Below are 15,414 nucleotides of genomic sequence, written 5' to 3'. Positions count from 1 at the left end.
CATGACTTCTGTACCAAGAATGCTACGACAGTATTTCTTTAGACCTCTATATCGCCACGTGTCTCTCTATGCCTTGGAGCAGATCCAGAATGAGTTTAACCGCATGTTAGAACTGGGTGATTTTGCATTGAACAAATGCGGTTGTGTACTTCTAAAAACCCATGGATTGCCGTGTGCATGTTATTTACAAATAAAAATTGGATCACATGGTGCTTTGTACTTGGATGACATTCATGAATTCTGGAGTACTTTGAGGTACACAGAGGTAGGAGACGAACCCAATGAAGAAGTACGAAACGCGAACGCCAATGACAAAGAGTACTTTCAATCTCTGGTCGATGAAGTCCTTAAATCTGATCCCGCTTTTGTTCGCCGAATGGCTGAGGTACTTGAATATGAATTACACCCAGATGGTGCGGATATACCTGAGCCTTACGCTAGTCCACCGAGAAAGGGAAGACCAAGCACTAGTAAAACCATGAGAAGGAGAAAAAGTTCATTTGAATATAGCCGATCATCTTCTCGTGGTCGAGGGTCTAGATCTTCTTCCCGCGGGAGATCAAGTGGCAGATATAGTGGCCGAGAGACGCAATCTTCAGTAGGAATTAAGTTCAGTTTCAACTTATCCGGTAATTGAATTAATTTTTAGTTTTTTTCATTAATTATTTGTTATTGTGGTTATATTAACTTAATTTACATTTATTGTAGATGATCCAGGAGGTTGTGATTTCTCACAGTTTCCATGGCCTGATTACATCCCATTCATGCTTCCTCCTTATTTGTTCGACTGGATTGATGTGTTAGGTGATGGTAACTGTGGATTTAGAGCAATTGCCGTCACAGAGCTGGGAGGCGAGGAAGCATGGCCTATTTTAAAACGTGCTATGAGTATGGAAATGCAAATGAACAGAGCGCAATACCTAACTTTGTATCTATCTCATGAGTCACTAGACGAGTCAATATTCAGAGTAGGTTCACACACCGATGGACCTGCTCCTTTCATGCACTGGTTCGATGCACCGATGGCTTTCTACTCTGCAGCAACGTTTCTTAACATTGCCATTGCTTTTTATGGTTCTGCTGACGGTGATTCGCAACACATCTGTTTGATTCTTCCGTTAAGAAAAGCACAGGCCGCGAGAAGTGTAAATAAACTAATACATATACTTTGGGTTAATCGAAATCATTTTGTTCAACTTCTTATGAACGACGATTCATCCCCTCTGCCGCCGATCCACCCACGTTGGAAACAAGCAGCTGACAATTTCGCGAAAGATCTTGACACAAATTTCACTACGAGGATTATGCTGTGGAATAATCTACGCGGGGCACCCCCACCAACAAATAACACCGCTGACGATGCTGTAAATTTAGATACTCCATAGAATTTATACACGACATTCATTAAAAGTTGTATATAATCCTTAATTATACTACAGTGTGTGCTGTTAACAATTTATTTATTTCTTTGATTAATAGGAGGAATTTATAATGCTGGTAGACAAATATACATGTATTTGTGTGATGTGGGTTAGTGTGTATATTTATGTAAATTAAATGCAATCATTGACGAAATTAAATGCAATAAATAATGTAAAATAGTTTCAGTACAGACTATTCAGGGCCTTGCCCTTGATCAGTTTGCCATTGATCATATAATTCTCTACAATCATTAAGGTATATTTCTAACGCATGTCGTTGACGGGAGTTCAAATCCGCAAGCCGCGTAGGTAGTCTTGCCACTGGAGAGAATCGACTGGCCCATTCTTTCGCGAACTGAAAACACAACAGTACAATGTGCGTTATTAAATCATTAAATAAAAGAAACTTGAAAAAAAATTTATAATAAAACTCACGTAATCACATCTGCTCTGACCAGGACCAGGACCGGAAGCCAGCAATTCGTCTCGGGATATGTACGGGTGCGAGCAAACTCTGAACCATTCAACGTAATTAGGTTCAGTCTCTGAAGGAACAGTAGCCCGTCGAAGTCCCTGCTCAACAAGGCGGCCACTGTAGGGGAACCTACTCCACGCCTCCACAAATGCAGCAGCAGAAGAAGGAAAGGTCACGGAGTAGGTTCCGTGTGCCGGTCGAAGAGCCTTGGCTGGTCTCATAGGAGCTGGAGGAATAGACTGCACGAACCCAATCTGTCGCAATGCCCGCTCCGGCAAATACACCTCCACAACATCAAAGCAGGTGATACCCCCGATGACTGTGGTGCGTGGGTGCTCATGCAGCAACGCAGCAGCTCCACAATTGTAGGGAGTCCATTCAACCTGCTTACAGGCCAAGTTAAAAAACAAATTTCCTACAGATAAAAAACAACATGCATGACAAAATGTAATGTAAAATACCTGAGTCTCTGTCATTGAGTCCAGAACCTTGCGGAATGATATCAACCTGTCCAGCTCACGACCTACTTTCTTCGGCGTCCACATCTCCGCCCTAGTCGTGTTTGACACATCATCTCGGCGAGGATGAGGGCGGAAAGCGGGGAAGTACTCATAGATCCATGTCTGGAGCAATGTGAGGCATCCAGCAATGGTCTTGCAACCAGCCCTAGATGCCATTCCGAGCTGCCTGTACAAGAACGCCAAAGTCACCGCACCCCAAGCCACGTCCTGTTCATCGTCGTTGACGACAACTATCGGGTGAGGTCGCATGCCAGTCCTGGTCTTATCCGCCAACAAGGTAGAGCCAATGACAGCCATGTAGTACGCTGTGGTCTAGGTATCCAAGGCATGCGACCTATGACACAGCCGCATCAGTTCAGCAACGCTTATGCATCCGCTGGTGAATGAACCTTTACGTCGAAGCTCAGACAGAGGCTCGCCGACCAGATTGGTGATACCAACCTCCCACTCCGCCTCCGAAGGCTCAGCCGGCAGAGAATCATCAATAGAAATGCCCAATATGCGTTGCACGTCGTGCAACATAATCGTCATCTCTCCCCAGGGCATGTGAAAGGTGTTCGTATCCGGCTGCCACCTCTCGACGAACGCCGATATCAAAGCAGAGTCGATGTGCTGGTGCATAATGACCGGTAGTCGACCGAGGGAAGTGGAAGGTAGAAAATCGACTAGCTCAACGGACAAATCCCTCAATCCGATGATGGACTCCACCGGTCTCTTCCTAATACGGCACTCCAGAATCGGAGGCGTACGCTCGGAGCCGTCATAAATAAGTTTAGCTATGTGCCCGCCATAGCTAGGGATCAGTCGCGTATCTGTCGGCCCCCCGGGCTGGGGTGATGTCACTAACCAGTCTGTGTTAGTGGACTGTGAGGGCCTGCCCCGTGGCGGCTCATTATCGACAAAACTTCCTCCTGCACGCTCAGATGCGGCGGAAGAACTAGGGCCGCCACGGGCAAATCTGCCTTCAGGGCCACGAACTATAGTCCAGTCCAATGGGGCAGGCTCAGGACCTTGGAACTGAACATCATCAGCATCATTATCATCATCACTATAAACCCCCCAACTACTCTGGAGGCTATCAGCCTGGTCATCAAAATGAGTACGCACTTGGTTCAGCGTACTCGACCTTTGGGCCTCACTGTGTCTGGCCGCCTCTTCCTGCCTAGCCCTCCTAGCAGAACCCGTGACCCCTCTCTCATGCGGGTCCCCTCTGAGTAAGGTAGGCCTAGAACTATTACCTCTCAACAATTGCCTAAAAAAACCCTTTCCTTTTCCTTGATTACCAGCCATTTTCTACAATTTTTTACGGTTTCATTCAATATTATAAATAATAATATTTCTAAATACATAATAATCATAAATAAAATATGGAAAAAAATAACAAAAAAAAAACAAAAAACTATTAACATTTAATTAAAAAAAATATATACAAAACATAAACATATATTTAATAATAAATAAAAATAACAATAACAATAATAATAATAAAATTAATAATAACAACATTAACATATATTTAATAATACAAAATTAACAATCACAATAATAATAATAATATTAATAATAATAACATTAACATATATTTAATATTAAATAAAAAAACAATACAATAATAATAATAATTAAATTAATAATAATAAAATTAATAAAATACATACGGAAAAAATAAAAAAAAAAAATTATAGGAGTCGCCCAGATCTGGGCGACTCCTTTAATTTTTTTTTTTTTTTTTTCGTGATTAAATTTAATTACAAATAACTTAATTTATTAATAAAAATCAGGTTTTTTTTTAAATTTCAAACTTTAAATATATTTTTCCTAAATATAAGGAAAAAATTAAAAAACAAAAATTTTTATATATACAAAACATAAACATTTATTTAATAATAAATAAAAAAAAAAAAAAAATTATAGGAGTCGCCCAGATCTGGGCGGCTCGACCCCGGTTCAGTCGCCTAAAATTAGGCGACTGAACCGGGGTCCAGTCGCCCAGATCTGGGCGACTCCTATAATTTTTTTTTTTTTTTTTCGTGATTAAATTTAATTACAAATAACTTACCTCGATTGATAAATTCCGGATTGAACTTAATTTTTGCTCCCAAATTTTGCTTTTGTATGTTGGTTTTTAGTTGTAGTGAGAGTATTTTTAGTGTGATTGTGGTTTATATAGAAAATTTTAGCTTCAATGGCATAATTGTAATTTTTTCAAAAACCAAGGGCAATATGGTAATTTACTAGGGGGGTGGCGAAAAAATGAAAAGGGTGGCGAATTATAAGGATTGGGATAAAATACACCGAATATGAGATAGACATAATCGGTTATGGGGTAGATATAGGACAGGTACACTGTACACAGAAATAAATACTCCACTTGAATAGTTGATTACGATGACTTTGAACATGGGAGTCGCTGAATTTCGCCACCCCTTTTCATTTTATCGCCACCCCTTTTTATTTTATCGCCACCCCTTTAAAATTACATTTTTGCCTCTGTATTTTAAAAAATTACAAAATTGCCACTGTACTTAAAAGTTAATTAATAAATATAAATCACGCTTAATAGCACTAATAAGAATTTAATGTGTAAGATTTGTCTATATATATCGAATTCTGAGATGCGTATGAATTACGAATTCAAACACGGTACTATCTCTCTAAAAACTGGTACTATCTCTCTAAAAAGTGTTAAAGAAGTGGTAACCCGTAATTGGTTAAATATGGCTAACGAAAGCGACTATGAGTCGGATGCGGTACGTAAAGTTGTCGTTTGAAAATTTAAAAAAAAAAAAAGGCGCACAAAAGTTGGCGACTGAACCACGGTTCAACTGCACAAAATTGTGCGACTGAACCATGGTTCAGGCGCACAAATCTGGGCGGCTGATCCTGGGTTCAGTCTCCCAAATTTGTGCGGCTGAACCATGGTGTTGTCGCCTAAATCTGGGCGACTGTGAATTTTTTTTTTATTTTCCTTATTAATTTTTTTTAAAATTATTATTATTAAAATTGTTAGTACTATTTTTTATTTCCGTATTAATTTTTTTTTTCCGTATTAATTTTTATTGTTGATAAATTTATATTTTTAAAATTTTTTTATTTACGTAATGTTTTTATTATTATTAAAATTGTTATTTAATCTTGTCATTATTATAATTTTTATTGTTGATAATTTTAAATTTTTTAGATTTTTTTATTTACGTAATGTTTTTAATTTGTTGTTGTTGTTGTCATTATTATTATTATTATTATTATTATTATTGTAGTCATTAATGTACTTAATTTATATTATTTATATTTCAAATTTGCAGGAGTTTGAAAACTTTGGAGACAACGTAGACTACTCCGGTAGCTTTGTTACGGATAGGGAATTTATCTCCTTAGATGAGTTACATAGTTGGGCCGATGCGATAGCAATAACAATCGGTTTTCAATTTACACGTGCTTCTTATAAAAAGAAAGAAGGACGTTCTAGAGTTAGTGTCTATTTAAAATGTCACCGCTATGGTAATATTAGGGGTGATGTACATAATCTAGATAATACTGCCCGACCTGGTTCTAAAAGTAGAAGTTGCGGGTGTAAATTTATGATTGTAGGAAGTAGTCGTAAACCACCAGAAAGACCTTGGACGGTAAGGGTGTGTCCTGGTGAAAAGGGAAAACATAACCACCCGTTCTTGGTGTACAAAGATGGTCATGTAAGGGCAATGTGAGGCATCCAGCAATGGTCTTGCAACCAGCCCTAGATGCCATTCCGAGCTGCCTGTACAAGAACGCCAAGGTCACCGCACCCCAGGCTACGTCCTGCTGATCGTCGTTCACGGCAAGTATCGGGTGAGGTCGCATGCCAATTCTGGACTTATCCGCCAACAAGGTAGAGCCGATGACAGCCATGTAGTACGCTGTCGTCTGGGTATCCATGGCCTGCGACCTATGACACAGCCGCATCAATTCAGCAACGCTTATGCATCCGCTGGTGAATGAACCTTTACGCCGAAGCTCAGACAGAGGCTCCCCGAACAGATTAGTGATACCAACCTCCCACTCCGCCTCCGAAGGCTCAGCCGGCAGAGAACCTTCAATAAAAATATTTCTTGTTTGTACCGAATATAGTATTAGTAATTGAAAAAATTAATAATAGATAACATGTACTAAAGAAATATGATAAAGTAAACTTTTCTTTTTTAATCACTTTTCTTGAAATAGTTTTATAACTATCAACAAAACAAAACGAAAGATAATCATTGAAAAAAAATTACAAGTGTATTTACATATATTATAAAAAATGAATAATAAGCTAATAATAATAATAATAATAATAATAATAATTAAATAACAGTTTTAATATAAAAGTTGATCTTTGCACTCTACTTTTACTGAGGTCAACTTGTTCCTTCCCTTGGATATATATTGCAGGTCTACTTTTATTCAGGTCAAGTTGATCTTCATAAGGCAATCAAGATGAAAACAATGGGTTCATCCACAATGAATGAAACTACTCCTGCAACAAATAAACCAAACCAAAGTGAAGAAGAAGAATTGGTTGTGAATGATGAAGAATTAGAAGAGATTACAAAATCCCTTGAAAAGGTTAACTTTATGGGTATTACTAATATCCATTTGGTTAAATTTCAAGACTTCTGGTATTTTAGTTCTTCTGATTTTTTCTCTGGCCTTCTTCTTTTCCAGAGACATTTCCTTGCTCGAAACACTGATTTAATGGTGAATAGCTTCCCTAAAACAGGTACCACTTGGTTAAAAGCCTTACTGTATTCAATTGTTAATCGGGTCAAATATCCACCCAAACAAAGCCCATTACTTACCCACAATCCACATCAACTTGTGTATGATCTTGAAAACATTTATGCAGGTTTCAACCCAAAACTTCCCCGCCCACACCAACTTCATCAACTTCCTTCACCTCGGTTACTTCATTCTCACTTTCCTTATCCCTTACTTCCTGAATCCATCAAATCTTGTTCAACTAAAATCATTTACATTTCTCGAAACCCTTTAGACACGCTTGTTTCTTATTGGAAGTATTATCCCAAACTGTTGAAATCGTCTACGGGAGATGAGACTTATGAAGGTCCTTGTATACATGATTTCTTTCAAGATTTCTGTAATGGTTCTGTATATTGCGGGCCCTTTTTTGATCATGTTCTTGGGTATTGGAAGCAGAGCTTAGAGCAACCTAACGAAGTGTTGTTTTTGATGTACGAAGATTTGAAAGAAAACCCAAGATTTCATCTAAAGAAGTTGGCTGAATTTGTTGGAGTGCCATTTTCTCCAATGGAAGAAAATGAAGGTGTTATTGAGGATATAATTGAACTTTGTAGTTTTGGAAATCTTAAAGAACTGGAGGTTAATAAGAGTGGTGCGGTTAACAAGTATTGTGAGAACAAGGAATTTTTCAGGGAAGGAAAAGTAGGAGGGTGGAAAAATTATTTAACACCTTCTATGGCTGATACAATGAAAAAATTAATGGAAGAAAAACTTGCTGGTACCAATTTGTCCTTCAAGTTGGAACCTTAAAATCTAGTTCTTGAAATTATAATAATAGTACACAGATTATTGTAAGGGACGGTCTCTTTGAGAGACGCATTAAATATATGGGATGAGAAAATAAAAATATGGGTTTTTTGTTTTGAGGTCGTCTCTTTAAGAATCACGAGAGTATGGTCATGACAACAATCAATGAGTTCGATGAAATATTGAAGGATGTTTTAGTTTATGTTTGATTGTTACGAAACCAATTCATTTGAATTTATCATTATATATTATATATTGTTCTTAGAATGATTTTTTTTTACCTAATTTACTCTTTTTTTATAGCAAATAGAACTATGTTTGATTATATTCTATACTTTAATTAATTCTGCATCATATTAAAATAATGCATGCTATTCATAGCAAGTTTTTTTTTTCTTTTTAAATTGTATTCATTGCAAGTTAGTTCCTCTTAACAATATATATTAGAACTATTTTATTTTAAATAGAATTTTTCTCATTTGTACCGAATATAGTATTAGTAATTGAAAAAATTAATAATAGATGACATGTACTAAAGAAATATGACAAAGTAAACGTTTCTTTTTTTAATCACTTTTCTTGAAATAGTTTCACATAAGAAATTTAACTATCAACAAAACAAAACATAAAGATAATCATGTAAAAAATATTACAAGTGCATTTACATATATTATAAAAAATCAATAATAAGCTAATAATAATAATAACTAAATAACAATAGTTTTGATATGAAAGTTGATCGTTGCACTCTACTTTTATTCAGGTCAACTTGTTCCTTTCTTTGGATACATATATTGCGAGCGATTAAGTACCCAAATTATAATAAAAGGGAAGAATTCATCACTATATAAGATATGAAAATTCTCAAACCTTCTTCACCCCATTTATGATCAACTCTTAAAATTAGTCCATATTATTGGTATGTATTCATTACTTCTTATGTCCTATTTGAAATAGTAGAACTTTTAATATGTCTCTAACTTTGTTGAATTTTCTTTTATATTCTCATCTACATATTTATTTGCTTTTCAATATCTTTCAGCTCAATAATATATGTTTGAACACTTCTTAATCTTAACACCGACTTCCTTTGTTACAATTTCAAACGAGAGAGAATAACCTTTTGGCATTCTTTTAATTTTACAACCTTGTAAGAAGCAAACTAGGAAAATCATACAAATACTTCTCAAAAAGACTCATATGATCAGAAAAAAGCTTAATAGCCAATGAGAAGCTCCCATCCCCGTTTTGGCTTCTAATGAGATAAGATTGACCTTCATATTGAATCCCACCATGCCCAAAAAACTTGGGATCGCCCCACCCGAAATCACATTTAAAAGGAATATTTACCCAAGAATTTATAGTAAAATTTGGACAGGTAAAAGTGTGGGACCCACGAGTAAATTTACTCAAATCTTGATGTGATTCAAGGTAGTCGATGGCTGATCTTAAATACTCAATATTATCCATCTTTTTTAATGCAGTATGAACCAAATTTGCTGTATACCAAAGTGGTTTATACTTAATATCAGCACATTTAGTAACACAAGCAGTAAAAAAGATTACATTTCCATAGTAACCTTTTGGAAATTCTGAGCTTTTGTTAAGTCTTGTTCTACCATTAACTGGTATGTAGAGTTTTACATCTTGATCATCTGACAAGCCACGTGCTTTACATGTGGCTCTCCACACGTGTGCCGCAAGCACTTGAAAGGTACTCAGCCTGTAACTCGTGTCTCCTTGTAATGTTGCTTGTAGTTTCAAGGCAATAATTTGTTCTTTGGAGAGTTTAAATTGAGCTTCTATTATGGTGGATACCGTACCTAACAAAACATTATTACATATTATAATCAAGAACAAGAAATTAGTAGAAGTTCCTTAAAAAAAAGAACTCAATGAAAAATTAGTGTCATAAGTAGAAAATATTGACACGTGATTTCAACATAATTCCATCTATTAAAAGAGGATAAATAAGTTAAATTTGATTTTAATTCATCTTATTTAACTTGTTTTGAGCTGATTTTTATTTAGTCTTCTTATTGGATTTCATATCATCTTTTTAAATTGTTATTTGGAGATAATATTTGCTATACAAAAAATAAGACCCTCAAAATTAGGAGTGTTCCGGTGCATGGATTCAATTTCTGATCAAACTGAATTATAATCTGTTGGATCAAAAGACTGGATGTATAGCCTTAACCTATTATATCCGGTCCAACTGCGATCCAATCCCGAAAACCCAACTCTTAAATTTGGTGTACATTCATAACAATTTTCGTTTGCTTTCAAGGAGAAGTGAGGCTTATAACAAGGGAAGAACAAGGTTGTGGGATGTTGGAGGAGATGACTTTGGAAATCTAGAAGATTTTATTTGTCTTGGCATGGCGAATCTTTCTCTTGATGAGCCCGAGTTGGAAACTACTTTTGTAACAGAGGATGACGATGGATGTCATATGGATGATGTGTGATGATCAAACTTTAATTTACCTATTTATTTGGTTTTCTTTAATTTGGTTTTTTATGACTATTTTTAAATATTCATGTTGTTTATTTGGTACTTATTTGTATTTTATGTGAGTTTTATGTTTTTAAAGTGTTTATTTACAAATATCAATTGAAAGATTGTAAAATTATTTTTAATTTGATATATTTATTATATTACCATTTTCGTGTCCCTATTTCCGCTATTTTTAAGTTGGCTTTTTCCCATACCCGTATCGTGTCTGTGTCTGTTTTAATGCAACCTAGATAATAACTTTATTTCTCTCTCCTCTGAAGACACTTTCCCATGTTGATGTCCTTTTTTCTCTCTCCTCTTCCCAAAAAATTGAGTTGCTCCCCTTCCCTTTTTTCAGACATACCCACTCCAATACCCACCCCATGTGATACTCCTTCTCTTCTCTCTTCTTCCTAAAAGGCTGACTTGCCTTTTTCTCTCACCCTTTTCCATTTTTAATACAAGTCCCCGCATCACTGTATTTTCTCTTTCTTCTGAAACCCCGTCTCCATTTGTCTTTCTTTTCCATTGTTTGATTTCCATTTTGTGTTTTCCTCTGATTTTGCTTCCCCATGTTCAGTAATTTTTGTTTTCAAACATAACGTGAAATTTAGAAAAAATTAATATTAATAATCTAATTTAGAAAAAATAATCCAACCTTTAGATTACTTTATAATAAATCAACCTCTACCATTAGTTCCTTGTCAGCATACTAATAAGATATTCTGATAGCAAACTAAGGACAAATGTTGAATTATTATAAAATAAAAGAGTATGCTGCTAGCAAACTAACGACAAAAGTTGAATTATTATTTAAAAAAATTAATTATTCATAGCAAATGGATAAATGGTTGAAATACCGTTGAATTATTAATATCAATTATTCCTAAATTTTATTATAATTAACTTTTTATTGTTAATAATTATTTTTAATAAGAAATAGAAAAATTTACATAAATACACTTATTACCGAATTAAATGAAACATTTAATAATGGGATCGAGGGAATATTAATCAAGCAAATAAAATAAGACAAAGCAAACCTGGAGTGATGCCTCTGGTAGGTGGCAATGGCTGCTCATACTCCAAGTGTCTAAATTTAACTTGACGAGGATTACGACAACCCAGAATTTGCTGTCGATTATGAAATGGCAATACATTAATTTCAAGCCCTTGAGCAATTCTAGCCCAAGAATTAATCAGATCTGCGCAAGAAGTTCCATCAGCTACTTGATGTTGGTGCAATAATCCAAGACTTACACCGCCACATTTAAATCTAGTTAGCTGCACCATTAACATAGGAAACGACGATAATCCTTTTGAGTAGTCGAACGGTGACGGAAACACCACCGAACGAAGCTCGTTCGTCGGCTTAAACTCACCAAAATCAGCGAGCGTATGTGTAGTTTCTACCTCTACGAATACGACTCCTTTTGAATTGCAATCGATCTCCATTCGACCAGTTTTTTCGTTTCTTTTCAATCTTCCTGCCATTGGGTAGAAGTGTACTAGGGTTTTACTTAGTGCATTCTTTAAAATGTTTGTGTCGAAGAATGAATTTGTGCGGTTTGTTTGGTTGGGAGAAGGATATACATAGAGTAGTCTAGTATGTGTGTAAGGAGATCGAGTGATTAGATCGAGACTTGAAAGCCAAAGAGATCCTGTTGGTGTTTCTTTGGCTGGGTGAATGATTGTTGATTGCTTTACTTTAGTGTTCATTTTGGTTGTTTGGACTTGAGAGAATGCTCTTTGCCGGGTGTTTCTATTTATACTCGTTTAGAAAATTGAAGTCCATGACGGGATAATTTGATCCGTTGACTATGATATTCATTAATAATACTCCATTTATACCCCCAATATACTCCATGACGGGTGTTTCCATTTATATTCGTTTGCAAAATTATTTTAATTGTCACATTTTTTTTTGTCAATCTTTTTTTTTACCTAAATATCTTTAGTTCACACAAGTAATTACAAATATACCCTCATATACCTTATTTACCCAACTATTCTTCACTACTTACCCTTCATTAATTACCCTTCACTACTTACCCAACTACCACCTTTTTAATGGAACCCACACTACCCTTAATAACCGTGCCAAGCAAATGAAACAATTATATTGATGTGGAGGAGTATATTTTTGATTTTAGTCATCCATATAATTTTTTGACTAAGTTGAAATCTTAACATGATATTTGGCCCAATGTGTTGAATGATTATAATTTTGATTCTTAAAGATCTCTTATTTTAAGTATAATTAATAAAAATATGAGAAGAATATGTATTGGATTTAGATTTCTAACTTAATAGACTCTGGTGTTAATAGACATATATAGTAACTCAAGTTGGTCTTGAGTTTTTGCTTCATACTGTTATGGATTTGCACTTGATTTGTAATTCTCTCAGCTGCTGTCTGTAATAATGCGGAGTATATGGCTTACATTTAAAGATCAAAGTAGTACAAAAAAACCAAAAAAGTGATAAATTCAGTGAAGGTATTATTTGATGGCGTAAGGAATGATGGCATGCTATGAAACATATATGACGTGTGCCATGCTGCGTTTATGAAGCATATCTTGGTTGCTACTCTGCGTATGTATATAGTTCTAGATTGCAACAAAACAATTATGCACTAAAATTAAGTTGGATATATATTACTCCCTTTGCTTCTTTAAGTTTGCACTCTAGAATTTAAAAATCTTTTTCATATTTAAATTTTAACATGCAAACTCAAAGTAATAGTCGAATTAGAGGAAGTAATGACTTAAAAAGTAGACCAGTGCAATGGGTCGAATACTAGCCAGGTCGAGCTTTACTTTAAATGCGCCGAGCCTGCCGAATCTTACAAAGCAGTAAACTGGCTTTGGGCCGGGCTTAATAGCCCAGCTCGATCTTACCCAACCCATATCATACTTATTACGACAATTACAACATTTTATTATAAAAGGTATTTTTCTATTAGTAAATTAGCATCAATTTAATTTTTTTTAATTGAGATTATGACACAGCTATACCTCTACTATGAAAAATCACAGAAATAAAGGTAATTTCCATTCAACGACTCTAAGTCGTGGCAAATTATGATCAGTTCAGTTAGTTCATGGGTCATTTTCTCAGTCTTCGATTTCTAACTAATATATGTGGATAATAAATTTAACTTCAATAAATTAAATTAGTAATTATGATTCACCTCTTAAAGTTGTAAGAAATTAAAACTTTTAGATCAGAAGATAAAAAATATATAGTAAAAGTTGATAATATAGTGTAGAGCTCGTCAAAAGCGCGTTTATAACCCGCTTCTTGTATAATATAAGTTGACCTTTAAACGTCCGACCCGTTGAAGCCCATCTAATAAAGGGTTGAACCTGAGGGCACGATGAGCCCCCGGCCCATTGAACACCTCTACTTAAAAGCATGCAAGAAATGACCCATACAGCCATGGATAGTCCATTTCAAAGATCCGGGTTAAGTTTGATGTCAAAAGGCCTCAAGACACGGTCAGTTTCAAGTTTGGCTTTACGTCTTACATTGTGGGATGCAATGCAGTTAACTGCAAGGAAGTCATGATACTTAAGAAGAGCTTTAGCTAATTCAATTTGACAATCTTTTAAGGGACGACATATGAAAATTGAAAAGTGCTGCACTTTCCCAGCATTATTCACTGCTCCATGTTCTGCCCAGCTGCACTTATCAGCTTCCCGTTGCCAACAACCTTAGAACTTAGAAATAAAACCACACGTGTATTAATTGATACCCATTCATAGGCCTATTTCAATCAAGACCTAGAACTAATGCAATAGTTATACTAGTGCTATTTTCGTCCATGAAAGTCTTTGGCAAACGATATTCATAGCTGACAGCTTATTAAAGTGCTTGACTTTACCAGCTTATTTGGCATGCTGATTTGAAACTCATGGCTAGAAGCAGGTTGTTCAAAATAGTCAACACTAGTCGATACATAACTCAACTAAGTCATCTACCAAACACTACCAATCTTGACTCAGCTTGTTTGCAAAGTAACCTTTTTCAAGTCCTAAACCTCTAGCAATTTGGTCTAAGAGTTCTATTCACAATTCCTTTGTTTTTGTTATGTATTCTCATACGATATTCCTACATACAGATACACATACATATATACGCGGAAGTTAGCTAGATCCTCCTATAGATGGTTATAGCTTCATAATATAAGACGGTCTCAGTATGAGATGCGCCTCATACATGAGTTTAATAGCTCATCTAAAATATATTATGAGAATATAAAATTCTTGTATTTAGGAGATTTATCAGGCTAGTATGGGGTGCATTCATGGAGGGTAGAGCATCTTTTGGGCAATGCCATCTCTCCACAAATGGAGCTTTTCATCATTAGATTGTGAAATCCATCTTAAATTTTGACATGTCTACGTGTGAGGAAAAAATTCTTAAATTCCACAAAATCTTAATGTTGTTTTTTACATTAAGTACGAAGTTCTAACATAACTTGCTCATCCAACCCAACCAAGCGATTGTTCGATAATGCACACAAACCATCCAAGCAAGACCTCAACAACTAGATATGCTTGTGCCAACTATCTATTGCCCTTTCAAGAATTCTCATTGCTCTAGCAAGTTGCTCACTTGAGAATTTTAGCGCTCATTTGTGCAATAGTTTTTGTTGCTCCCTTACATTCGCTTGCCTTTGCAAGCTTTGTGCTTGTTCAAGCATAAGCTATATAGCCTATACACTGTCTTGAAAGCCATACTTGCTCTTTTAAAAAAGAGAAATTATTAATGTCACTTCTAAGTTTTTCCACTTTATCAATGGTAACCCCTAAGTTGTTTTTTTATTATCAATGGTACCCTTGTTTTACAACCATAATCTTTTTTAACTTTTTCCGTCCAAAATTGTTCAAAATCATTAATTTTCTTTTTATGTTTTGAATTGAAAAATAAAAGAAAAAGAAAAAAGTAAACGGTTTTAGACGATTTTTG

The 15,414-nt window shown here is 35.4% G+C and overlaps 4 protein-coding genes across 4 annotated transcripts; 2 read left to right on the top strand and 2 right to left on the bottom strand.

Moving 5' to 3' along the window:
• The first annotated feature begins 1 nt into the window (after window position 1).
• LOC130807600 (uncharacterized) lies at window positions 2-1,567 on the top strand. Its single transcript, XM_057672870.1, has 2 exons — window positions 2-629; window positions 709-1,567. The coding sequence occupies exons 1-2, from the start codon at window positions 2-4 to the stop codon at window positions 1,383-1,385; spliced, it is 1,305 nt and encodes a 434-aa protein (XP_057528853.1). The 3' UTR covers window positions 1,386-1,567.
• Window positions 1,225-2,714, bottom strand: LOC130807602 (protein MAINTENANCE OF MERISTEMS-like). Its single transcript, XM_057672872.1, has 3 exons — window positions 2,358-2,714; window positions 1,857-2,279; window positions 1,225-1,776 (listed from the first exon to the last, which is right to left on the bottom strand). Exons 1-3 carry the CDS (start codon window positions 2,712-2,714, stop codon window positions 1,615-1,617), a joined length of 942 nt encoding a protein of 313 aa, XP_057528855.1. The 3' UTR covers window positions 1,225-1,614.
• Window positions 2,715-6,725: 4,011 nt separating this feature from the next.
• On the top strand, window positions 6,726-8,194 carry LOC130807599 (cytosolic sulfotransferase 5-like). Its single transcript, XM_057672869.1, has one exon. The coding sequence runs from the start codon at window positions 6,873-6,875 to the stop codon at window positions 7,944-7,946; it is 1,074 nt and encodes a 357-aa protein (XP_057528852.1). The 5' UTR covers window positions 6,726-6,872; the 3' UTR covers window positions 7,947-8,194.
• A 292-nt stretch (window positions 8,195-8,486) lies between these two features.
• On the bottom strand, window positions 8,487-12,355 carry LOC130807598 (anthranilate N-benzoyltransferase protein 2-like). Its single transcript, XM_057672868.1, has 2 exons — window positions 11,484-12,355; window positions 8,487-9,766 (listed from the first exon to the last, which is right to left on the bottom strand). The coding sequence occupies exons 1-2, from the start codon at window positions 12,157-12,159 to the stop codon at window positions 9,084-9,086; spliced, it is 1,359 nt and encodes a 452-aa protein (XP_057528851.1). The 5' UTR covers window positions 12,160-12,355; the 3' UTR covers window positions 8,487-9,083.
• Window positions 12,356-15,414: the final 3,059 nt, after the last annotated feature.

The sequence above is a fragment of the Amaranthus tricolor genome, chromosome 3 (assembly GCF_026212465.1).
Source record: "Amaranthus tricolor cultivar Red isolate AtriRed21 chromosome 3, ASM2621246v1, whole genome shotgun sequence".
NCBI lineage: Eukaryota > Viridiplantae > Streptophyta > Magnoliopsida > Caryophyllales > Amaranthaceae > Amaranthus > Amaranthus tricolor.
Note: the sequence above shows the minus strand (reverse complement) of the source record. Positions and strands in the feature narration are given on the sequence as shown.